This window comes from Phyllobates terribilis, unplaced genomic scaffold (assembly GCF_046119375.1).
Source record: "Phyllobates terribilis strain yellow unplaced genomic scaffold, ASM4611937v1 Scaffold_1__5_contigs__length_1240528914, whole genome shotgun sequence".
NCBI lineage: Eukaryota > Metazoa > Chordata > Amphibia > Anura > Dendrobatidae > Phyllobates > Phyllobates terribilis.
Window position 1 is genome coordinate 864,804,104 of NW_027362761.1, and position 27,533 is coordinate 864,831,636.

The window sequence follows — 27,533 nt, forward strand, 5'->3', positions numbered from 1 at the left end:
AGGAGCTTTTATTTTAAAAACCTGAACAATATCTGTCACAGATAAGTGCTGCTGACTACTTTGACATGGTAGGAACTGCCCAATGTACAAAGTGGTGGTACGAGTGTCCTGCAACAGCAATCAGGTTCACAGATCCGTGTAAGGCTTCACTTCCACATCCATGTGCTGTCTGTTATTTTCTCGGATCGCAAACTGACCAATAAAGTGTAATAGATCCATGGCTCTTGTCTGTGAGACTCAGAGCTTGACCTATTCTCATCCATTTTGTGCATCAGACTGCCATTAAAGTCACTATGGAGGCCTATATGAAATATGGAAGAAATCTTCAGTGTTTCATCTGTTTTACACTGATCTATTAAGTCAATGAAAAAATGAAAGGTCAGACAGACTACTTACTTCAGTTTTACAAAATGGATGAAAACTGCCCATTTTACATGGGTATAAAAAGGTACGGAGGATACAGAACCTACAATAGTGTTCAAAATAGCAGTCCAATATGACTAATCAGATTAATCACTGTTTTTGGTATAAATTATATTACCACATGTCAAACAATTTACCAGGTGGTGCAGTAGATTCTAAGAAAACCAACAAACTTGGCATTCATGATCTGCATGTTTTTGAGTCTGTGTATTTGAATATTTAATTGAAAGGGGGAGTGTTCAAAATAATAGTGGTGTGGAGTTCAATTAGTGAGGTTAATCATTCACACCTGTTTCTTCACAGAATCAGGTGGCCCTTATTTAAGGGTGAAGCCAGCACATGTTGTACATGCATTTCTCCTTGAAAGCCTGAGAAATATGGGTCATTCAAGACATTGTTCAGAAGAACAGCATATTTTGATTAAAAGTTGATTGGAGAGGGTAAAACTTTTAAAGTGCAGACAATGATGGGCTGTTCAGCTAAAATGATCTCCAATGCTTTAAAATGGAAAGCAAAACCAGAGAGATGTGGACGAAAACGGAAGACTAGCATTCGAATAGATCGAAGAATAGCCAGAATGACAAAGGCTCAGGCAATGATCAGCTCCAGGATGATCAAAGACAGTCTCAAGTTACCTGTGAGTACTATGACTGTTAAGAAGACACCTGTGTGAAGCTAATCTCTTAGCAAGAGGTGCCTGCATAGTCCCACTGTTAAAAAACAAAACACATGTACTGAAGTGGATACAATTTGCAAAAGAACACATCAACTGGCCTAAAGAGAAATTGAGAAACATTTTGTAGACTGATTAAAGTAAAATTGTTCTTTTTGGGTCCAAGGGCCTCAGACAGTTGGTCAGACGACCCCCAAACTCTGCATTCAAGCCATAGTACACTCTGAATGCAGTGAAGCATGGTGGTGCAAGCGTGATGATATGGGCATGTTTCTCCTACTATGGTGCTGGACCTATTTACTGCATATCAGGGATCATTGACCAGTTTGCATATATTAAAATACTTGAAGAGGTCATGTTACCTTACGCTAAAGAGGATACGTCCTTGAAATGGGTGTGTCAACAAGACAATGACCCTAAACACACCAGTAAACGAGCAAAATCTTAGTTCCAGTCCAACAAAATTGAGGTTATAGAGTGGCCAGCCCAATCCCTGGACCTTAATCCGATAGAACACTTGTGAAGAGACATCAAAAATGCAGTTTCTGAGGCAAAGCCAACAAAATGTGGGATGTAGTCCAAGCATCCTGGGCTGGAATAACAGTTGACAGATGCCAGAAGTTGGTTGACTCTATGCAACATAGATGTGAAGCAGTTCTAAAAAACTGAGTACACAACTATATATTAGGTTAGTGATTCACAGGAATTCTAAATCCTCAAAAAAAAGTACATATTGTGAATTTGTAAAGACAAATGCAGACAATTTTTTTGAACAGCCCAATGTTCATTTTGTTTTCTGTAAAGTGGTTAAAAATTATATACATTTTTCCATGTTTTGAATTAGAAAACTGTGTGCAATGTTCCCAATGCACTGCTATTATTTTGAACTCTACTGTAAGAGCATTTTCATAAATTGGATTAAAATCCGACTAGCAGATATACAAGGCATTACTAGGGGATTGGAGTTAATTTCCGGTTGCTGTAGCAGCGTACTGGCTATGTATTTTATTTGAATCCTGCTGCAGACACCGCTCCTGTTACTATGCAGTCGCCACGCTGTAATATTACTTATGTCGTGGCAAGGGGTGAGCGGTGAACTCACTGTAATCACTCCATCACTTTGACAGTCTGCTTTGCACATGCACACACACGCTGCAGAACTGGCTGTCAATGTGCCAGGGAGTGATAACCGTGGCTCAAAGTATAGTGAGAGGCGACTAATTGCACCCTGTACCGTCCCGATGACTTGGAAGCGAGCAGGTGCAAGCAGAATAACTTCCAGTAAGCTGGGCAGACATGATTTAAACACTACATCTGCAGATCAATTAGTTTTTTGGAGGTGACTGCTTCCCTTTAAATATGACCCCTTTCAAGAAGGTGAATAGGCTAATACTTTATCACCCCCTTTTCTTCTGGAGGTACAAGGACAAGTTGATATTGAGTCTCTATAGATTTAACAGGAATATTCCTTTCCTCCAACGATTAACCACTGTGTACATTCGACATCTACCTTTTACAGAGAAATGTCCGAGGACGCAGCATTTACATGCACATATTGAAGGGCTGCACTAGTAGACTGTTCCAATATTCATGACAATACAGCATATTAGGTAATTATCCTGAAGTCATGGTCATCTGTTATGACTGTATTCAGGGTCTAATATAAAAATAGGAAACTGAGATCTTTATTAAAAATTGTATTGAAAGTCTGATTATTGTATTGAAAGTCTGATTTTTGGATAAAGGTCACCAAGCTGTTCCAGTAATTAATGAAGTATATAGGGTGTCCCATAAGCAAGCAAACGCCCATATAAAATGAAAACAGTTTGGTAGGCATTGATAGTCTTGGACACAAGCTGCAGGTGTGAAGGGTAACCGGTTAGGTAATGACAGAACTTGGTGGCCCCCTTGAATGCCACCATCTTGGATTCATATGCTTTTTCAAATAAAAAGGCAGGTGTGAGACTTATCAGACTGGAAGTTATGTTAATATGAAGTACACCATTGTTTTCTGATGAAATTGTTTTCTTTCTCGTGTTAATAGGGATTTTACACTGCTGACATGAGCATGAAGACAGTATATTGGTCACCGTCCATTCTGGACAGCCAGTCATGGTGGCCTACTATGGCGCATAATCTCGCAGTGTCTTAAACAGATGTGGCCATAATAGTGGAACAGTAAAGAATTCTAATGAGGTCCATCAGTAACTGGTAGCAAATTGTGTAATATGTCATTTATGTTTAAATTGGATTACACAAAAACTTTTGTTTGACCAATGGCAAACCTAAACTAGTGTTTCCTGAAGAAAGTGATTTAATATGACATTTCTGAAAAAAACCCACTGCGTTTCTGTGTGAAACTTTAATTCAAAGTTGTGACAGTTATAACAAAGTAACCAAAATCAATGTGATTATATGAAAATTACATTTTGTATTTTTAATCTGCAGCAAGTAAAAAAAATTTCCATAATGATTCTTGTGAGCCATGAATATAATAACACAATATATCATCAGTCTTTGTTAGCAGCAGATATAGCGAGAGAGAGAGAGCGCGGGTATAAATAACCCTCAATTTACATGTATGCAACACCTCAAGCTTATAAATAACCCTTCTTTTTTATATTTTTCTAAATATTTATTCCTTGATTGTGTTCCTTAAATACTAGAGATAAGAAAAAAAGATTCACACTACCATGGCCGAGCAAGCACGTTCGTCCTTCTCTGCTCTAGCCGCCATGTAATGGAAGCCATACTGGGGTAGTGCGAATGTCTTTAATCAATTCCATTTAATAAATTATAAATTATTACTGCTGGAACTGTACCATAAATGTTAGAAAAAAAAAAAGTAAACTGTCCCATAGATTAGCAAAGAGTGGGTTGTACGTCATACTGGTCCAGAGATTTCCGTCCTGTTGTCGGTCTCCTCGGACTCTTCTGAACCTGTGCATGGGTTTGATTTCTGGAGCATTTTTGGCGCTGTCATGCCAATGATTAAAGCGCCTATTGGTGCAGTGATTAAAATAGCTAGGAAAGCTATGGTAAGCACATCCATGCCATATTCTTCAAACTGTTTGTTTTTAGTGTGCCTCGCCATATCCAGGGCAACGGAGCCAATGGCAGCCTGAAAAGACACAATACAATGTTTTTCAAAATTTTGTTAAACTAGAAGGCAACAACAGTATTTAGTCCAATGTTTTTGTGATTTCATTTTTTTTCTCTCCTTATTCCCAGAGCCATCATTTTATTTTTTATGAGGGCTTGTTTTTTGCAGGACGAGTGTATCATGTGGTGTACTGGAAAGCGGGGGGAAAAAATTTCAAGTATGGTGAAATAGCAAAAAAAAAAAGCACAATTCAGCAATTTATTTATTTTTTTTTACAGCATTTATCTTACCATAAACCTGACCTGGCAATATCATTCTCCAGGTGGGTAGTACTATGGGGACGCCAAACATGCATACTTTTTGTTTTATTTAAGTGGTGAAAATTTTTTCAGAAATTTGGAATAGAAAATGTTGCTTATGCTACTGTTTTCCTAAAGCTGTAATGTTTAAAGTTTTAAGGATATGGAGCTGTATAAGGACTTGCTTTTTGCACCTTGAGCGGATGTTTTCATTATCATTTTGGGGTGGATACAATGTTTTGATCGCCAGTTATTACATCTTTTTTTTGTGTTGTTGCGGTGGATGAAAAACTACAATTCTGGAGTTCTTGATTTTTTTTTTCTCTCACTATATTGTTGACCGATCAATTAATTTTTTATTTCGATCGGTTGTTTACAAAAGTATCGTTACCAAATGTGTTTTTTTTTTCTTTATTTCTTAATTTTTAAGTTTGATTTGAAATCTTTTTCATATTTAACTTTTTACTGTATTTGTTAGTTCTTTTCAGGTATCGCTTGTGCTATTTCCAGCAGTGCTACAGCACTATGTATGGTAAAAATCATGGTCTCCTATGAATGCCAGCGAAATATTGGCTTTCGCAGGAGTACAATTACAAGCACGGGTATCTTCAGCAGACCCCTGGCTGTCACAGCAACCCATCTGTGCCCCACAATCACGTGACAGGCGCGCCAATGGGTGCATAGAATGACATGCCGGTGTGCTGTAAATGCACCGTCACAGATTGGCAGTGGCATTTGACAGGTTAACAGCCGCGGGCAGAGCTCCGCTCAACCCGCAGCTTTTAGAGGAAAATGATTGGGGTGTTTATGGTGTCGGTGGTCCAGGCACAGCAGGACTCCAGATGGGTAAGCCTGACAGCTCACGATGATCGTACTATTTGTGCACTTGCATGCATACCTGAAGATCTGAGAACATATGGTTCTCCATTACTTTGCCTATTTAGGTGAGCTGCATTAGAGTTTTTATAGATTAACATAAAATGAGCTGAAACTGTACAGGTTTTCTTTCTTGTTGATATCTCCAGCCCCCCTCTTCTTCATGGGGCTTCGATACTAGGGTATCATATATTGTATGGCCCTCTTGGTTGTGATCCCAAATTTTATTTATATCAATTATATTTCCATCAATATTGGATCATATTCTGGACCACATGTATCTACATTTTCTTGAACCTCCCTTATTCACTTCTGTACAATTGCTGTATTTCTTGGTGTTCTTTTAAAGACTTTTTCAATAAAATATGTTGTTTTATATGGTTGCAAGTGTTCTTTTGGATTTTATATCCAAGTATAGGTTATAAATTATGTAGATCCACTGCATGGTGTTGTCTATGTCTACTTATGGGGAGATGGTGCTATCTCCAACCAAAATGATTGATTTAGGCTTTTGGGACATTTGTCTATAGAGGAAAATGATGGCTGATTAAATCAGCCATTTATCTGCTGGTAAAGATACGGGCTTGGCTTGCGAAAGCTCATCGGAGACGACAAGAGTGACATGGAACCTAAACGCCACTTCCAAACTTTCATTGGTAGTGCATAATTATTTTTTTTTGGTCCCAGAATGCGCTGGTTGGCTAAAACGTCATACTTCTATACAGCCCTAGGCCTCATTCACGTTTCATCTGTTCTGTAAGCCAACATTTGGAGTGAATCCAGAAAACTGAAAAATGCCCAAAAATATAAATGAGAATTTTTTTTTTTTAAATCCATTCCCGATTCTTTTTGTAGCATCGGCGTCTCTGCCTCCAGCCGGGCAGAGACGCCGTTCCCCTCACCGCCACTGTCCACGTCCGGCGTCCTCCCGCTCCCCTGTTGCTGTGGCACGCTCTGCGCGCAGCTTCCCGGGCTCTGTGCTTAGGGCGCGCGCTCCCTCCCTCTTAAAGGGGCTGCGCGCGCCATCCTATAGAGTCCCCGGCCAATGGCTGGAGGACTTCCCCTATATTAGGCACCTCCTCCAATACGGAGGTGCCTGTGCAAGGTTGTTGTTCCGTGTGCTAAACACTTGCTCCAGCCCTCAGGTCCCGCTGCATGTCAGTCCTGCCTGCCAGCCTGTCTAACAGTTCTGTTCTCCAGTCTGTCTACAGTTGTGCCCGCCAGCATGCTTATCTGGAGCACCTGTCTAACCTGCCGTGCCCGCCAGTCTGCCTACCTGGAGCACCTGCCTGTTACCTGTCGTGCGCGCCTGCCAGTTACCTGCCGTGCCCGCCTGCTCACCTACCCAGAGCACCCGTCTGGCTATCTGCTGAACCAGCCTGCTTATCTACCTGGTCCACCCATCAGCCTTCCTGCCGTGCTCATTCGCTGTACCGGTCAGTTCCTACCATCTGACCCGTGGGAGTCACCAGCTCTCACACAATGTCTGTCCCAGAGTGGCACCTCGTCCACCTGGACTGGCACCTGGTTCACGGAGTCTACTAAGCCGCCGTGTGACCTTGGTCAGGCCGTGTAGGCACTTAGTTACGCCCCTCTGGTCCCTCCTTGCACCGAAGCACAGAGGTTCCACCATCCGGACCCATAACACTTTTTAGATCAGGCGGACGGCCCAGCCCTCCGTAAGTGCACCCCACAGGGAGAGACCCCAATTTCCCCCCCATCAATACTACCGGGTGTGGCTGCATCCTGCAGAAGATTTAAAAAAAAAAAAAAAAAAAAAGTTTTGGGGCCTGCTGCACACTCTAGCACATCAGTATTGTGACCAACAATTTCTTTCCCTTTTTCAGAGAATCACTCCTCATCTTGGCTTAAAAACAAAACATGAAAAGTACTGATCAAATACTTTAATTGCCTATCACCAAATTCTAGTTTTATTAAAAAATGTAATTATTTGTTTACTTATTTTAGAGAGATAGTAACCACTTTGAAAGTAAATATCTAAAAACCTTGGTTTTATGGACCCATTTTTCATCTTGTGTAGGGCATGGCTTCTCACATCTTTCTAATGTGCATGCAGAGATACCGGAAATGTGCTTCTTCTGGTGACATACTGCTATTTTATTAGACAATTTTTCCCGGCCGCTCCTCTATCATTGTCACACTGGTCGTGCTCTGATTAGAGTGAACATGCTGCAATCATAGCAAAGGCCAATGTATAGTGAAACTGCTCGGTTAGATCTTGCAGGTTATTGCGGAATTTCTGCTACCATACGTGCAGCTCCAGAGGAGATCGTTCCACCTTATTAGAAACTCGCTCACCACTGCCCTAAACCATTTGTAAGTAGATTTTTACAGTTTTCCCTGTCCTTTTTGCAGCTTCACTATATCACTATCACACCGATCTTTGCTCTAATTGGAACGTGTTCACTCAGATCACGGCACAGACCAGTGTGACAATGATGGCTAGTGAAGCTGATCAGGGGCAGGAATTTTTTTTTTTTAATAAAGTAGCAGTATGTCCCCAGGAGCAGCGTGCACACTTATTCCACATCACTGAAGATGGCAAGATGTTCCACAGCAAGGAAGTGACCCAACGTAGCACGGCTAGGTATGTTAGGAAATGTCGGCGACTTTTTATTGATAGCTGTATTAGCATATCATTTGCATATCTCTTCTCGTGGTATTAACAGCCCTTTTCCTAGACTTTTTTTAAATTATATTTACGATTGTCTTTTTTTTAAAAAAAAAATCAAAAGGTATTCTCCTTATAATGTGCACTGACAGTGTGCTCTATTACCGGATTATCACTTTTCATAAGAGCTGGAGAGGGAGTGCATTGTCACTGTGAGCTAAAAAGAATAGTGTGCAGTGATAAGATCCTAGAGGGCATTGACAACAGACGCATGCTCAGTAGAGAAGGGACTAGCCTAGTCTCTAAAGCAGACATCACCGACGATGCATTGTTTCAGGGTGAGGCAGAAGCTGCAGCAGTGAACCCCCTGATGACTCCTTGTTTGCGTATCCTAGCATGCACTGGGGGTTCTCAAACGAAGCATCAAACAGAAAGTAAGTTAAATAAAGCACATAGAATAGTAAAGGAATAAGAGAATTATTAATTAAAGTATATTAGAAAAGACATTAGACGCATTTAGGATTAAAATAAAATGTTAGTTTTGGACCACCCCTTTAACCCTACATTTTCATATGCCTTAAAGGGGTTGTCCACCAAAGTACATTTTAATCAATAGATCTTGGATAATCTTATAAATGTGCCCCTAGTATGTACAGTGTAATGGCAGTGTCTGACCATACAGGAACATGGTCTGATCATACCACAGCTCCTGGGCAGGGGAGGAAGCAAAAGAGTATACAGACATTACAGCGGGGGATCACAGCTGATTCTTTCTGTGAAGTAAAGCATTTGCTGCTTGTTTTTAAATGTTTTACCTGACAGAATCAAAATGCAGGGTCACATTTATAAGATTGTCAGCACTGGAACATTTTTTTTAAACAAATTGTGGATGTTTTTTATTCCAAGATCTATTGATTAAAATGTTTTGGGTTTTTTTGTGACAAAATCCCTTCAATGTGTATTCACATAGTTGCAAATTCCATAGTGTATTTCGAGAAAAAAAAACAACTTGTACTGCAATATTGTACTCAGTAAAGTTACAGATATTTACCTGAACTGTAGCTTTAGGCATCCACGCCAAAGAAATAAATACTTTTTCTTTCATATTAAAACCTGCGCAGGACACCATCAGGAAAGTGAAGAATATTCGTATGATCAATGCGATTCCAAGTGTGGCAATACACAATCCTTAAATGTAATTACAGAAAATATTTTGTGTAAAGTCAAAAGGGTACACACTTCCTGAATAAGACCAGCAGGCATCCGTTACTGTTTCCTGGAACTTATGATGAATTTCTTGGTTTGTCTCAGAACCATCATAACCCCTTTCCTTCCATGCCCATTTTTAGTATTTTCACTTTAGTTTTATTGCCCCTAATGTGCCAAGAGCAGTAACATTAGGGAATTGTTTTTTAACAAGACAAGTTGTAGTTTTGGCACGTGAAAATGTGAAGGGAATATTGCAATTACTATTGTTTTGGATTTTCATTCATTACTTTCTTCATGTGCATAATAGGGAAATAGGAGCAATTTTAGATATATACACACACACGATAAATAATATGCAATATATAGAACGCCTGATATACAACTTTAGTGGAGTGTGGATGAGGCCCAACGCGCATTTCGCTTCCTCGGGGGAGGGAGGGGGCGTTTTGATACTGACAGTACCATATATACTATATACATTTGCAATAACGTTGATATATTGTCAGCTCTTTTGGTGTATTATATTTTAGCACAAGCGCTTTATTTAGATAATTGGTGTGTTACGCCATGCAGTCATACATTTTACTGTTTTTTGGGACCACGCTTCCCCCCACTATGCAGCCATTTATTACCTTTGCCTAGATTAGTATACTACCTGCATGGAGGTGGCACCTTGGTGTCGCTTCTACTCTCCCCTTTCCCTATTTTTTTAGCTTACTTTGTAAAAAATAATCAGTAAAAACACATTTTACTTTTATTAAATTTTCTCCCATCTTGTACAATTTTCTTTGGGTTCTGTTCATTTTGGGAAAAGCACTATAATTGGACCGGTTCTTTTTCGGTTATTTTAGTAAATACTTGTGTCCTCAGGAAACAAAACACATTTTAAGCTTTTTCTAGAACTCGTCAATGTTCTGTTTCTCGGATATCTCTACTTGCAATGTACTGACAATGGAGTGTCACCTTTCCACTTGACAATATACACTGTCAGAATTGACTTGACAGGGGCAGTTTAGGGTATGTGACAGGTTCCACTTTTACAGTCTTCCAAGAGCCATACCGTTTATAGTATTCCGTCAACATATCCATATGAGAACTTGCTTTTTGTGTGACCAGTTTTACTTTTAAATTTCACCATTTATTTTTATCATGGTGTGAAAAAACGCAGTTCCACAATTTTATTTACATTATACGGTAAAAATTAACTGCCAATATCATTATCCAAGTCCATATAGTCACGGAGATACAAAATAGGCACAGTTTTCATGTTTTATATAACCTGATTTTTCGTTTTTGTTTTCTTGCTCCCCTTCTTCCAAGAGTCATAACTTTTTTTTATTTTTCTGTCTATATGAGGGCTTCTTTTTTGTGTGCCGAGTTGTACTTTTGAATGACACCATTGATTGATTGCGGTTACCATATAGCGTGCTAGAAAACGTGGAAAAAAAATCCAGGTGCGGTGAAATTGCAAAAAAAGTGTAACTCCACATTTTTATTTTTATATTTATCATGTTCACTAAATGCTAAAATTGACCTGGCAATATGATTCTCCAGGTCAGTAATAATACGCAGATACAAAACATGTAAAAGGTTCTTTTATATTTAAGTGGTGAAAAAAAAAAAAAAAACTTGTTAGAAAATTTTTTTTTTGGGGGGTAGATACAATGTTTTGACTGCCTGGTATTGCAATGTTGTGGTGGCCCAAAAAAAACTTAATTCTGGCGTTTCGTGTTTTTTTTTCTCGTTATGCCATTTATCGATCAGATTAATTTACTTTTATATTTTGATCGGACATTTCTGAACGCAGCAATTCTTATTTGGAATGGGGCAAAAGGGGGGTGATTTGAACTTGTGTTTTTTTTAATATTTAAAACATTTTTTTTTTACTGGCTTCAATAGTCCCCTTAGGAAGCTGCGATCATCCGATCGTCTGTGCTATACATAGCAGGGCAGCAGCACATAGAGTAGATAAGGGTCTACATCCTTGTAGGCTGGAAGAATCGGTAATGAGAAAAGATCTACCTAGCTTCTACAATAGCCGACTACGGTCTCTGACTTCTTGTTTTGTTACAGTAAAAGAGCAGATCCGGATTATGTATATTGTACTAACTCACAAAGAAGAACATGGATGAGCTCAGATGAACTTCATTTTTTTGGATGCATGTTAGAATGAAAAAAGGTTTGCAGAAATTATATAAATACTTTAATATAAAACTAGGTTGAGTTTCACTCTAATAATATCCTATACTGGACTAAGAATTCAGCATTCTTCCAGTAAATATGAACTGTAAAAAAATATCAGCCAGTTACACATTATATTTACCTACTGTCTCTGGCCTTAATGAGGAAACAGATATTTCTGCTCCAATCAAGCTAAAGAGCAATAGCTGGAAAATATCCCACCCGACTGCAATAATGTCTTCAACCACTGTCTGTAAAAGAAAATTGTACATGTTTGAATGGTCACATGGCAGCCTAGAGCACAGGAAAAAGGCACGTAACCTAACAGAATGTAGGCGAACCTGCTAAGTAGAAGCTTTGGGCATTGCAGCCACACCTATCGCCAGCAGGTGCATACAAATCAATAATACAATCATGAAATTTACATAAACTAACAGTGGAGGAAGAATGGGTTTTGTGAAACCGCTGTCACATGATGTCATCTGTCCAAATAGTAACAGTGTCATATGATTCCTCTCTGTAGAAGTGTATGAGTACACTACAAGCAGAAACATCCAGGGGGTAACAGCAGTTGCGCTGTGAACTGCCAAGGTAGGTAAAAAAAACATGTCGCGTCCTTTGCAGTCTCTAGAAGCAACATCAGAAGTTTCAATCCCTGAATTTACATGGTCAACCGGCCATACACAAGCCTCATATTAACAATCGCAATGACATTGCCTAAAATAGTGCTTACACATTCCCAAAAATTACAAATATTGGAATACTAACAGGGAGGCAAAAAGCCAAATTTTGGTTAGAGTTTATTATAAATTCCTATTCGACATGAGATTTTCTAGTTGTAGTTTTGAATTTTAGAGGTCTGCGTACTCTTAGAGGGGGCTTCTCCAAAAATGTGATAAAATGGCACAGTCCCGTAATTAAAATTGCAGCCCATTCTAGTCACGCATCAGGACAAGTCGGAAGAAACACCCCTCCTGAGACCTGTGTCTCAACTGTCAGAGGAGCAGTATTGAACTCACAAAAACACCACAGTGAGCAATCAGAGCAGGGCTGTGACATGAAAAGAAATAAATCTCTCGTTGACTTAAGTGTGCATGGTGGACTGTGGCTTGAGTGCTCAGTCAGTGAGATTTATTTAATTTCATATCACAGCTGTGCTCTGGCAGCTCACTGAGGTGTGTGTTTTGAATCCTCCTCTAAGGGTATGTGCCCACGTAGCGTTTGACAAGCATATTTGATGCGGAATTTCCGCAGCGTAAAAGCTTGTTATTCCGCACCCCATGGTTCCCAATGAGAATCCGTAAGTTCTATGCCCATGCTGCGGATTTTTCAGCAGCATTTTTGATGCGCACAAAAATCCGCAGCATGTCAATTAATTTTGCGTTTCCGCAAGTGGAATTGCCTTTTCAATGCATTAAAAAATGGCAATTCCGCATGGCAAAAACGCGCTATAAACGCTTGCGAAATTCCGCATGCGTTTTTTCCGGGAAAGGACATGCGGAAATGAAGCGCAAATTTTCCGCTTCATTTCCGCAACGTGGGCACATAGCCTAACAGTTGAGAGACAGGTCTCTGTAGCAGAATTTCTTCAGACTGCAACCAGTCCTGACACATGACTAGGATATGCTGCCATTTGAATTATGTGACGAGTGCTGATTATTATTCAACAGTAACCATTTCCAATACTCAAATGGCAACCAAGAAAATAGGAAAAATAGCAAGAAAAGTTTCCTCCCTAATAAATAGGTTATACTGTACAACTGTATATTTTGTGGTCACTGCTGTTTCCTAGTCAAACTACAAGGCGCTGATTTGTATTCAGTTCATTGTAGAACGGTACTGTGAGCTTACCTTTTCTCCAGACCACCCAATGCCAGCCAGAAAAGCCATCACCAATGTACATAGTCCTCCAGAACCAGGAAAGCCAAAGAAGAGACTGCCGAACACTGCAAACAGGGACAGTGCCATAATAAGATAAGACCTTTTCCACTTCAGTTTCTCCTGTTAAAAAAAAAGGGAACAAAAAGGTGAATTCCTAACACATTTGCAAGACTTTTTTTTTAATATACAATCTATTTCCTTTAGAATAAATGTGATTTCTTAATACAGTTACTAGAATGTAACTTTGTATGTGTTACCCTCAGTCCATACTACATCAGTGAGCTACATTTAACCCCTTCACCCACGGGCAATTTTCCATTGTTGCATTTTCATTTTTTGCTCCCTTTCTTTCCAGAGCCATAACTTTATTATTCCGTCAATATAGCCGTGTGAGGGCTTTTTTGGGGGACGAGTTGTAATTTTTCAATGACATTATTTTTTTTTTTAATTAGTTTATTAACAGAGATCAGGAGAAGAGTACTATTATTTTATAAAAATAAGATTTATTTGTTTGGATGCTAGCAATAAAAACTTAATAAAATACAGGATTTAATACAGGATTTAAAAGACGAGTGTAGACAACAATATTTCGATTGGGGTAAAAGAACTAATGGTATACAAGGTGTAATAAATAGTAAAATCCAGCGGTTAATCTGGTGTGGTAAGCCGTCAGCTGTCGAAACGCGTTGGAATTGACTGACCCAGCAGAGAAGGCGCCCACAGGCATCCGTCCTCAATACACGCTGCACACCACGTGTCAGCTCGTCTCTCTGCCTCTCGCGCGCTTCCAATAGAACGCGCTCCCTCACCTTCTCCGCCCCTCCTCTCCTGCTCCACTTACCCGGAAGCCCGCGAGTAGCGGCGGTCACCGGCCGGGACCCCGCTCTCGCCCCGGGCCCCACAACTCCTTGACATCTCCGCAGGACTACGGACCGTAAGTACTCTGGGCCACGGCCCCCACCGCTTATGACACACGCCACCACAAGGACCAAAACCACACATACTCACCTCTTTATTACCGACAGGATTCCAGGAACGCGGCCTGCCTGACTCCATACGAGTAGGGACCGTGCCTGAAAACCGGACTCCACAACCATAGACCTTGCCCGGATATCTACTACACAGCCTGCCACCAAAGCCTTCCACCTACTTGAATATACTTATCCAGACCAGACCTCCTGCCACATTTGCAGCCGGTCCCCTGCTGCACCTCAGCGTCCAGGGACAAGACCCACTGCTACTTAGCCAGTAAATTACTCAGCCAGAGCCTCCTGCTGCACCTACCACTAGGCTGAACCCTCTTGCAGAACCTCCTGAACACCTTCCCTTGATTTAGGCCTTCAGCCACAGATAAAGAAGGTGACTGACCATTTCACACCTGGACCCTAAACAAGGTAATCAACCGGGCTTACTTATATTGTGGCTTATTGTTTGTATACCTCAGCTCCTAACTCTCCCTCCCCATCTATATACAGGACATCAATTATCCTTGAGTGCCACAACGCCCCCTATCACCCGGCAACCAGTAGCCTCCTACTACATCTCTGCTCAGAGACAGATACAATCCAGAGCCTCCTGTTGCACCCCTGGATTACTGATAATCACGCACAGGTAAACATCTAGGTTTACCACACTGTGGACTATTCCTGTATTCCTCAGTTCCTAACCCTTCCTCCATATCTATATACAGGACATTAAGTATCCTCAAGCGTTACTACGCCTACTGGCAATCAAAAAGCCCCCCTGTCACATCTCTGCAACAAAGTGAGATACAATCCAGAGCCTCCTGCTGCACCCCCCACTGAGGGAGTGCTAACAAGCAATCTCCAAAAGCAGAACAGCTCCTCCGTGGGTAAGTCGCTAACCCCACTATCTACCTACCCAGAGCTAACAGCACTAACCCCATATCATTAAATCTCCAGGAGCATAACAAAGCGTTCAGGACCACGCCCCACTCTAAGAATCCTGACGGACCACAGCCCTAGTGCACACCTGCACTTTACCCACTCTGATACCTGGTGAGTAACAGCTCCACAGCCAGCTAAGCATATCCAATACTAGAGAACAATAGCCCTAACCAAACTCCTCTTCTTTCCAGGTACCAAGCCACCACAGGCATTTTACCACACCAGATTAACCGCTGGATTTTACTATTTATTACACCTTGTATACCATTAGTTCTTTTACCCCAATCGAAATATTGTTGTCTACACTCGTCTTTTAAATCCTGTATTAAATCCTGTATTTTATTAAGTTTTTATTGCTAGCATCCAAACAAATAAATCTTATTTTTATAAAATAATAGTACTCTTCTCCTGATCTCTTTTTCACTACCGATAGCGCGATTTTTACTATAGAACAGTTATTTTATTGTAGTGTATCTACTACGGACATTAGTGGTTCCCTGTCCACAATTATCGCTGCCATTGGTAGTAGTTAGCCTGATAAGCGCCTTTTACACATATAATACCTTACTAGTTTATTAACAAATAGACATTTTACATTGAGAATAGTGCATGTTCAACTGATATTATAGATTTTTACATTAATAAAGCAGAATATTCATAAAAATGAAATTTATGTATTTTCCAATTACACAACCATATATTGTACACAAGGTTTATAAAGTCAATAAACTTATTGTTTCAAGTTTGTGTATGTGTGATTAATTATTACCCAGAATGACATGTCTAACAAAATAAGTGTCCTGTAAAACTGCAAAAAAAAAAAAAAAAAAAAAAAAAAGAACTAACTTTGTTGCCAAAAATTATCCTATTACAGAAATTTAGAAAGTTAAAGTTGCTGTGTTTATGGTATTACGAAAATTAAATGAGTCACTATACCTTTTGTTTTATTCGTCATTATATCTCGAATCATTATCTGTGTGTCGGGACAGTAAGATGGGACGAATTCCAGAGATCCCAGATCTTATTAAATTTCTCCAAACATCCTCTATTCTGATAAACCGTTCGCTCATATGGTATGACTGAATTGACCGGTTAAATCCAGGATCTAACATGGGTGGAAATTACCCATCCATTGTAGAGCTAGTTATTTTCTGGTTAGGAAGAGGGTTTCCCTTAGGAAAATTTTAGTATGATGTCCCAACCACTCTTCCTCCAGAACACCAAATAAGCAAATTAACGGGTCATGGTGAATTGGAATAGATATTAGGGAAGATAGTAGTGAAGTAGCCTCATTCCAAAAAGAAAGAATAGTTGGGCATTTCCACACCATGTGTATAAAGTCCGCGTCAGGTGCATGACATCTCAAACATTCCGAGGTCTGGGATCTCCCCATCCTAAATAACCTCAATGGGGTTAAATATGAATGATGTACAATTGGATCATTTTGTTATTGGCAGACAGAGAAACTTTGGTTGAAGACTCCAAAATCTCTTCCCAGTCCTCATCCTCAATACTACAACCCCTGGCAAAAATTATGGAATCACCGGGCATGGAGGATGTTCATTCAGTTGTTTAATGTTGTTGAAAAAAAACAGATCACAGACATGGCACAAAACTAAAGTCATTTCAAATGGCAACTTTATGGATTTAAAAAACACTAAAAGAAATAAAGATTAAAAATATGGTATTCAGTAAGGGTAATTTTTTTCAGACCAAGCAGAGGGAAAAAAATTATGGAATCACTCAATTCTGAGGAAAAAATTATGGAATCACCCTGTAAATTTTCATTTCCAAAACTAACACCTGCATCAAATTAGATCTGCTTGTTAGTCTGCATCTAAAAAGGAGTGATCACACCTTGGAGAGCTGTTGCCAAGTGGACTGACATGAATCATGGCTCCAACACGAGAGATGTCAATTGAAACAAAGGAGAGGATTATCAAACTATTAAAAGAAGGTAAATCATCAGGCAATGTTGTAAAAGATGTTGGTTATTCAGTCAGCTGTGTTTAAAATCTGGACCAAATACAAACAACATGGGAAGGTTGTTAAAGGCCAATATACTGGTAGACCAAGGAAGACATTAAAGCGTCAAGACCGGAAACTTAAGGCAATATGTCTCCAAAACAGGAAATGCACAACAAAACAAATGAACGAATGGGAGGAAACTGGAGTCAATGTCTGATCGAACTGTAAGAAACCGCCTAAAGGAAATGGGATTTACATACAGAAAAGCTAAACATAAGCCATCATTAACACCTAAACAGAAAAAAAAACAAGGTTACAATGGGCTAAGGAAAAGCAATCGTGGACTTTGGATGACAGGATGAAAGTCATATTCAGGGATGAATCGCGAATCTGCATTGGGCAAGGTGATGATGCTGGAACTTTTGTTTGGCGCCGTTCCAATGAGATTTATAAAGATGACTGCATGAAGAGAACATGCAAATTTGCACAGTCATTGATGATGTGGGGCTGCATGTCAGGTAAAGGCACTGGGGAGATGGCTGTCATTACATCTTCAATAAATGCCCAAGTTTACATAGATATTTTGGACAGCTTTCTTATCCCATCAATTGAAAGGATGTTTGGGGATGATGACATCATTTTTCAAGATGATAATGCATCCTGCCATAGAGCAAAAACTGAAAACATTCCTTGAAAGAAGACACATAAGGTCAATATCATGGCCTGCAAATAGTCCGGATCTCAATCCAATTGAAAATCTTTGGTGGAAGTTGAAGAAAATTGTCCATGACAAGGCTCCAACCTGCAAAGCTGATCTGGCAACAGAAAGTTGGAGCCAGATTGATGAAGAGTACTGTTTGTCACTCATTAAGTCCATGCCTCAGAGACTGCAAGCTGTTATTAAAGCCAGAGGTGGTGCAACAAAATACTAGTGATGTATTAGAGTGTTCTTTTGTGTGTTTGTTTTTCATGATTCCATATTTTTTTCCTCAGAATTGAGTGATTCCATAATTTTTTCCCTCTGCTTGGTCTGAAAAAATTACCCTTACTGAGTATCACATTTTTTTATCTTGATTTCTTTTAGTGTTTCTTAAAGCCATAAAGTTGCCATTTGAAATTACTTTAGTTTTGTGCCATGTCTGTGATCTGCTTTTTTTTCAACAACATTAAACAACTGAATGAACATCCTCCGAGCCCGGTGATTCCATAATTTTTGCCAGGGGTTGTAGGAATAAGAAGTTTTCAGTAGATTCATAACATATGTATATAAACTGGAAATGAGGCCATGTGGGCCTTGTGATTTGAGTATCCCTATTAAAGGGAAAGATGATATTACCTTGATGGTGCCCATATTTTGTAAGTGAGATTGAGTTGCTTTTCTAAGTTGAAGCTATTGAAAAAATTGGGACCTAGGAATTCCATATTTGTTTTGAAATTGTTAAAAGGACATTAGGACACTTTGTTCGTATACACACGTGGTCAAAATTGTTAGTACCCCTCGTTTAATGAAAGAAAAACCAACAATGGTCACAGAAATAACTTGAATCTGACAAAAGTAATAATAAATTAAAAAATCTATGAAAATGAACAATTTATAGTCAGACATTGCTTTTCAACCCTGCTTCCACAGAATTTAAAAAAAAAAATTAAACTCCTGAAATCGGCCTGGACAGAAATGATGGTACCCTTAACTTAATATTTTGTTGAACAACCCTTTGAGGCAATCACTACAATCAAATGATTCCGGTAACTGTCAATGAGACTTCTGCACCTCTTGACAGGTATTTTGGCCCACTCCTAATGAGCAAACTGCTCCAGTTGTCTCGTGTTTGAAGGTTGCCTTTTCCAGTTGGCATGTTTCATCTCTTTTCAAAGATGCTCAATAGGATTTAGGTCAGGGCTCATAGAAGGCCACTTCAGAATAGTCCAATGCTTTCCTCTTAGCCATTCTTGGGTGTTTTTAGTTGTGTGTTTTGGGTCATTATCCTGTTGCAAGACCCATGACCTGAGACTGATACCAAGCTTTTGGACACTGGACAGCACATTTCTCTCTAGAATCGTTTGAGATTCTTGAGATTTCATTGTACCCGGCACAGATTCAAGACACCCACTGCCAGATGCAGCAAAGCAGCCCCAGAACATAACAGAGCCTCCTCCATGTTTCACAGTAGGGACAGTGTTCTTTTGTTGATATGCTTCATTTTTCTGTCTGTGAACATAAAGCTCATCAAGAGAATGCCAAGAGTGTGCAAACCAGTCATCAAAGCAAAAGGTGGCTACTTTGAAGAACCTAGAATATAAGACATATTTTCAGTTGTTTCACACTTTTTTGTTAAGTATATAATTCCACATGTGGTAATTCATAGTTTTGATGCCTTCAGTGTGAATGTGCAATTTTCATAGTCATGAAAATACAGAAAAATCTTTAAATGAGAAGGTGTGTCCAAACTTTTGGTCTGTACTGTATGTAGAGTGGATAGTTTAAGCTTAGGTCAAGCACTTCCCCATATAAAGGAAGAGACCAGTGAATTAAGGACTGAAATAAAGGATTTTGGAATTGACACTGCACTGTGTTGAAGAAAATAACTAAGCTTTGGAAGTAGAATCATCTGGATTAGGTTTATACGACCAGATACAGATAGTGGTAATTTACTCCATAGGGCAAATTTAAGTTTAAAGTATTCTAGTAATGGAAAAATATTTAATTGTAGGTCATATTTACTGTCTTTTGGATATATTTATTCCCAAGTATTCAAAGCTAGATACAATGGATAGTGGGGATAATATTTCCAGATGATCTGTTGGCCCATGAGAAAGAGGCATCAGTGCAGACTTTTCCCAGTTTATATATAGTCCTGGGTATTTACTGAAGATATCTATAGTCGCAATCACTTCGGGTAATGTTTCTTCTACTTTATCCATGAAAATCACCATGTCATTGGCATATAAGTCAATAGTATCTAAATGGTCTGCTATAGTAATGCCTTTAATGGTTGGGGTGGAACGTATCCGTATCGCCAGTGCTTCAATAGCAAGGGCAAAGATGCCCAGTGATAGAGGACAATCTTGACGCGTTCCCCTCACCAGGGAGAACACCTCAGATGTAGAATTATTGATTATTATTCGGGCTTTAGGGTTTCTATATATTATGCATATCCACTTTTGAAATCTAGGACCAAACTCGTATCTCTGAAGTCAAGCAAATAAGAAGGACCATTCCAGCGAGTTAAAAAAGCTTTAGCCGCGTCTAATGAGGCTATAGCCCATTTATTATCAGGTACAACTATTTGAACTCTTCTAATATTTATGGACTTACTCTTTCCAGGCATAAAGCCAGTTTGGTCTGAATGTATTTTTTCCAAGATTGAGTTTAGCCTAGTGGCTAGAATCTTAGTAAAAATGTTATAATCTACAGCATTTTTCGGACTATAAGACATACCGGACCATAAGACGCACCTAGGTTTTAGAGGAAGAAAATAGGGGAAAAAAAATTAAGCAAAAAAATGTGGTCATGATGCCCTGTTATGGGGGAGGGGGTCTGCTGCTGACACTGGTATTGGGGTAATGTCCCCCAATTCTGTTAATATCCTCCATCCTGGTATAGGTGGCCCCCATCCTGGTATGCATGGTACCCCTTGATCCCCCATCCTGGAATGCATGCCACCCCTTGATCCCCCATCCTGGAATGCATGCCACCCCTTGATTCACCTTCCTGGTATGCATGGCACCCCTTGATCCCCCATCCTGGTATGCATGGCACCCCTTGATCCCCCATCCTGGTATGCATGGCACCCCTTGATCCCCCATCCTGGTATGCATGGCACCCCTTGATCCACCATCCTGGTATGCATGGCACCCCTTGATCCACCATCCTGGTATCCATGGCACCCCTTGATACCCCATCCTGGTATGCTTGGCACCCCTTGATCCCCCATCCTGGTATGCATGGCACCCCTTGAGCCCCCATCATGCTGCTCACAAAAAAAAAAATAAACAATCATACTCACCTCCTTTCTCCTCCAGCGCTGTCCCACTCTGCTGCCGACACTCTCACTATGTGAGCTGCACATGGCAGGGCGCGCATGGCATCCCTGCCATGTGCCCTTACACAGTGTCAGACGCTGTGCTGGAATAGTCACTGCTCCCCACGCCGGGACTCTGTGCGTGGGGAGCAGTGACCATTCAGTATGTTCAATAGCCAGCGCACTGTACCGCGGCGCGGCTCCTGCTGCCGCTCTGCGGTCAGTGTGCCTGCTATTAAAGACCATGGATATTCACTACAACCCATAGGAGTGGGTTGTAGGGAACATTCATGAGCTTTAATAGCGGGCACACAGACCGCAGAGCGGCAGCAGGAGCCGTGCTGTGGCTCCAGTGTGCCAGCTATTAAGAGAAATGAATATTCATTGCTCTCCACGCCCATTGGCGTGGGGAGCAGGGAATATTCATTTTCTTTAGTAGCGGGCAAATTTTGGAGGAAAAAAGTGCGTCCTCTAGTCCGAAAAATACGGTACATTCACTAGTGATATGGGACGATAGGACCCACATTCTAACGGATCTTTTCCTTCTTTTTTTAAGTACGATTATATTTGCTTCATAGGAGTTTGGGAGACAACTTCCCTCATAGGTTTGTTGGAATACTTCTAGAAGAAGAGGAACCAGCACATCTTGATATCTTCTATACATTTCTATGGGAAAACCATCCAGTCCCGGTGCCTTACCCAATGCCATATCTGTAATGGCCCTGTCTGTCTATCTCTTCCAGAGTAAAATCGGCATCTAGAAAGGATTGTTGAGAGGGACTTAATGTAGGAAATTTCATATCCGATAAAGATTTAAGACATTGTTAAGTATCAGTTTCACCACCAGATCTATATAATGTTTTGTAATACTCATAGAAACATTCAAGTATATCATCAGTTGCAGTGGCTAAAGGGCCATTTGGTTTTTGAATTTGAAGTAAAGTATTCGATGTATTGTGCTGACGGACCATAAATGCTAGTAATTTACTGGATTGGTTCCCTAGTTCAAAGTATAATTGACGGGAAAAAATAATTTACGTTTGGATTTTGTATCTATATATTTTGTGTATAATATATGGGAGCTTAACCATTCAATTCCATTTTCATTTGTCTGATTATAAATGTAAGCTTCCGATTCTCTCAATTTTTCTTCCATTTCCTCATCCTCTTTTGATGTTAGGTTTGATATATGATATTGTAGAGGACAGACAGCCTCCCATGTATGCTTTTAGTGTATCCCAGAATAGATTGGTGTTTCGGGGTTTAGGGTGGGTCGAAATAAAACAGTCCATTTGGTCTATCGTTCTGTTGTTAGGGCCTATCAATTTCAGCCATAATGGATTTAGTTTCCAAAAAGAGTTATTACAAGTCCGACCGGACCTAATGTTAATTATTACTGGCCTGTGGTCTGATATACCTCTATTCCCATGGTTTACCTCTCCCACCCAAACTGCCAAGTTACTGGATCCAAATATATAATCCAGACGAGAGAGAGTGCACCTAGTAGATGAATGGCAGGTATATTCTTTCACATCAGGATGGCGTAGCCTCCATAGATCCAACCAGCCATTGCCCTCCATAAACATTGATAACTGAGAAGGAGGAGACCGCGAAAGAGACTCCATCCTCATCTCTAAATCTATCCAGATCATTATCCATTACTAAATTGAAATCTCCCATACAGAGAACATGTGCATCTGGATAGTTCAGAGCAAAGCTCACCGCCTTTTTGAGAATTGTCATATTAGCTGGAGGGGGGGGGGGGGTTATATATACATATTATAACATAAATTATAGAGATTATTAGTGCATGTACAAAAAACAAAATCGCCCTTCTGGGACTTTACAAGCCACTTTTAGCTCCCATCTGATAGACTTGTGTATTAATAGAGATACACCTCTGGAATAACTATTGTGAAATGCGTGAATAGACCATTGTACCCAAGGTTTCTGAACATACTTAACCAAATCTCTTGTCAAATGTGTTTCCAGCAGAGCCACAATGTGGGGATGGTAGCGTTTTATCTGAGAGAAGACCTTGATTCTCTTACGAGCAGTCCCGAGACCCCTTACATTTCAGGTCATACAACTTCATATCCCATGTTTTCCATAGAAAAATGTAAGTGTTGGTCATATACCATTAATCCCTCGAGTCAATCTGATGCATAGTGTTCCATGAGCTAGATTTAACAGACAGCTGGTCTAGTGTTTTGGATATATACATGGTGGGCCATTTATATGGATACACCTAAATGGGAATGGTTGGTGATATCAACTTCCTGTTTGTGGCACATTAGTATATGGGAGGGTAAAACTTTTCCAGATGGGAGGGGGACCATGGCGGCCATTTTGAAGTCTGCCATTTTGGATCCAACTTTATTTTTTTCAATGGAAAGAGGGTCATGTGACACCAAACTTATTGAGAATTTCATAAGAAAAACAGTGGTGTGCTTGGTTTTAACATAACTTTATTATTTCATGAGTTATTTACAAGTTTATGACCACTTATAAAATGTGTTCAAAGTGCTGCCCATTGTGTTGGATTGTCAATGCAGCCCTCTTCTCCCACTCTTGACACACTGATAGCAACACTGCAGAAGAAATGCTAGCACAGGCTTCCGGTATTCATTGTTTCAGATGCTGCACATCTCGTATCTTCACAGTATAGACAATTGCCTTCAGATGACTCCAAAGATAAAAGTCTAAGGGGGTCAGATCGGGTGACCTTGGTGGCCATTCAACTGGCCCACGATGACCAATCCACTTTCCAGGAAACTGTTCTTGTAGGAATGCTCAGACCTGACACCCATAATGTGGTGGTGCACCATCTTGTAGGAAAAACTCAGGGAACGTGCCATCTTCAGTGCATAAAGAGGGCAACACATCATCATGTAGCAATTTCAGATATCCAGTGGCATTGATGAAGAATGGCCCCACTATCTTTGTACCCCATACCATCAATTTTTGTATTCCAACAGTCTTGGAGTGGGTTAGTGTCAGACCAGCAGCGGCGGTTTTGTTTGTTAACTTCACCATTGACAAAAAAGTTTGCCTCATCACTGAACATAATGTTCTGTGTAAACGGAGGGTCCTGTTCCAATTTTTGTTTTGGCCATTCTGCAAATTCAGTGTGCCGATTTGGGTCATCCTGGATGAGATGCTGCAGCAGCTGGATTTTGTAAGGGTGCCATTTGTGAGTAGCTAATATCCGCCGATGGCATGTTCGACTGATGACACTCTCCAGTGACATGCGGCGAGTACTACGCTGTGGGCTCTTGCTGAATGAAGCTAGGACAGCCACTGATGTTTCTTCATTAGTGACAGTTTTCTTAAGTTCACATTTTGGCAAATCCAACACAACCTGTTTCACGAAATTTGGCAAGCAGTTTTCTAACGGTAGAATGTGAGATGGGTGGTCTCTTAGGGTGTCTTGCATTGAAATCTGCTGCAATGACCCGGGTACTGCGTTTCACCAAACATCAACACAATTTCTATCATACATACATACGTGTGTATATATATATTATATATAGACACACATATACACACACTGTTCAAAAAAATAAAGGGAACACATCCTAGATCTGAATGAATGAAATATTCTCATTGAAAACTTTGTTCTGTACAAAGTTAAACGTGCTGACAACACAATAACACAAAAATCATCAATGGAAATCAAATTTATTAACCAATGGAGGCCTGGCTTTGGAGTCACCCCCAAAATTAAAGTGGAAAAAACACACTACAGGCTGATCCAACTTTGATATCATGTCCTTAAAACAAGTCAAAATGAGGCTCAGTATTGTGTGTGGCCTCCACGTGCCTGTATGACCTCCCTACAATGCCTGGGCTTGCTCCTGATGAAGTTGAGGACGGTCTCCTATGGGATCTCCTCCCAGACCTGGACTAAAGCATCCGCCAACTCCTGGACAGTCTGTGGTGCAACGTGACGTTGGTGGATGGAGCGAGACATGATGTCCCAGATGTGCTCAATCGGATTCAGGTCTGGGGAACGGGCAGGCCAGTCCATAGCTTCAATGCCTTCATTTTGCAGGAACTGCTAACACACTCCAGCCACATGAGATCTGGCATTGTCCTGCATTAGGAGGAACCCAGGGCCAACCGCACAAGCATATGGTCTCATAAGGGGTCTGAGGATCTCATCTCGGTACCTAATGGCAGTCAGGCTACCTCTGGCGAGCACATGGAGGACTGTGCGGCCCTCCAAAGAAATGCCACCCCACACCATTACTGACCCACTGCCAAACCGGTCATCGCTCTCCACGGCGTCTCCAGACTCTGTCACGTCTGTTACATGCTCTCAGTGTGAACCTGCTTTCATCGGTGAAGAGCACAGGGCGCCAGTGGCGACTTTGCCAATTCTGGTGTTCTGTGGTAAATGCCAAGCGTCCTGCACGGTGTTGGGTTGTGAGCACAAACCCCATCTGTGGACGTCGGGCCTTCATACCACCCTCATGGAGTCTGTTTCTGGATGTCATTTTCATAGAATCATAGAATCATAGAATGGTAGAGTTGGAAGGGACCTCCTGGGTCATCTGGTCCAACCCCCTGCTCAAAGCAGGATTCACTAGATCATCTCAGACAGATGTCTGTCCAGCCTCTGTTTGAAGACGTCCATTGAAGGGGAACTCACCACCTCTCGTGGCAGCCTGTTCCACTCATTAATCACCCTAACTGTCAAAAAGTTTTTTCTAATATCTAATCTGTGTCTCCTCCCATTTAGTTTCATCCCATTGCTTCTAGTCTTTCCTTGTGCAAATGAGAATAAAGATGATCCTTCTACAATCTGACAGCCCTTGACATATTTGTAGACAGCTATTAAGTCTCCTCTCAGTCTTCTTTTTTGCAAACTAAACATTCCCAAATCCTGCAACCGTTCCTCATAGGACATGGTTTGCAGACCAGTCACCATTCTGGTCGCTCTTCTCTGAACTTGCTCCAGTTTGTCTATGTCTTTTTTAAAATGTGGTGCCCAAAACTGTACACAGTATTCCAGATGAGGTCTGACCAAAGAGGAGTAAAGACCGATAATGACTTCACGTGATCTAGACTGTATGCTTCTGTTAATACATCCCAGAATTGTATTTGCCTTTTTTGCTGCTGCATCACACTGTTGACTCATGTTCAGTCTATGATCTATTAGTATACCTAAGTCTTTTTCACATGTACTGTTGCTTAGCTCTATTCCTCCCATTCTGTATATGCTTTTTTCATTTTTATTGCCCAGATGTAGTACTTTGCATTTTTCCCTGTTAAAAACCATTCTGTTGGTTGCTGCCCACTGCTCCAGTTTATTTAGGTCTTTTTGAATCCTCTCTCTCTCTTCTCTAGTATTAGCTATCCCTCCTAGCTTTGTGTCATCAGCAAATTTAATCAGTTTACCCTCAATTCCTTCATCTAAATCATTGATAAAGATGTTGAACAATACAGGTCCCAGGACGGAGCCCTGTGGTACCCCACTTGAGACATTCATCCAGCTGGATGTGAAGCCATTTACAACCACCCTTTGAGTCCGATCACTAAGCCAGTTATGAATCCACCTAACAGTTGCCTGGTCCATTGCATACTTGGTCATTTTTTCAATAAGGATGGTGTGAGATACTTTGTCAAATGCTTTGCTGAAGTCAAGATATACTATATCTACAGCATTTCCCTGATCCACCCAGTCAGTGATTCTGTCATAGAAGGAAATTAAGTTAGTCTGACATGACTTGTTAGTTACAAACCCATGCTGACTCTGGTTAATCACTTCATTCTTATCCATGTACTTACATACATGTGGTTTAATAATTTGTTCAAAGATCTTTCCTGGTATAGAAGTCAGACTCACCGGCCTATAGTTCCCTGGGTCCACCTTCTTCCCCTTTTTGAAGATAGGAACAACATTTGCTCTTCTCCAGTCTTCTGGGACTTCTCCTGTTCTCCAAGAATTTTCAAAGATTATGGAGAGTGGTTCTAAAATTTCTTCTACGATCTCCTTCAGTACTCTGGGGTGTAATTCATCTGGACCTGGAGACTTGAACTCATTTATGTTAGCTAAATATTCCCTCACAATCTGTTTACAGATAACTTTGATTCCTCTATTCCTTTAAAAGGACAGTGAAGATCATTTTCTTTCTGAGAGAAAACAGATGCAAAATAGGAATTAAAAAGTTCGGCCTTCTCAACATCCTCTCTTACCATTTCTCCATTTTCATCCTGTAAAAATCCTATAGCATCTTTGACTTTTCTTTTACTTTTGACATACCCCCAAAATCCTTTTTTATTGCTTTTGACATCTCTTGCAAGCCTTAATTCATTGTCAGCTTTAGCTAACCTGATACATGCCCTGCAGGATC

General features: G+C 40.5%; 1 protein-coding gene and 1 long non-coding RNA gene across 3 annotated transcripts in view; one reads left to right on the plus strand and one right to left on the minus strand.

Annotated features, from left to right (window-relative positions):
- Positions 1 to 3,443: 3,443 nt before the first annotated feature.
- Positions 3,444 to 27,533, minus strand: part of SLC9B2 (solute carrier family 9 member B2) — a 76,054-nt gene continuing 51,964 nt past the window's right edge. Inside the window, exons 9-12 of one of the 2 annotated variants that reach the window (XM_073639200.1) lie at positions 13,248 to 13,397; positions 11,539 to 11,647; positions 9,058 to 9,119; positions 3,444 to 4,217 (exon numbers count right to left, since the gene is read on the minus strand). In XM_073639200.1, the coding sequence (XP_073495301.1) occupies positions 3,981 to 4,217; positions 9,058 to 9,119; positions 11,539 to 11,647; positions 13,248 to 13,397 (558 nt within the window). In that variant the 3' untranslated portion in view covers positions 3,444 to 3,980. Of the gene's footprint in view, positions 4,218 to 9,057; positions 9,195 to 11,538; positions 11,648 to 13,247; positions 13,398 to 27,533 lie in introns of both variants that reach the window. The other variant, XM_073639192.1, reaches the window with a different exon arrangement.
- LOC141171748 (uncharacterized) lies at positions 14,086 to 15,579 on the plus strand. The gene is made up of 5 exons (XR_012252371.1): positions 14,086 to 14,211; positions 14,303 to 14,671; positions 14,753 to 15,129; positions 15,200 to 15,295; positions 15,376 to 15,579. It is a non-coding gene; the product is annotated as an uncharacterized lncRNA (long non-coding RNA).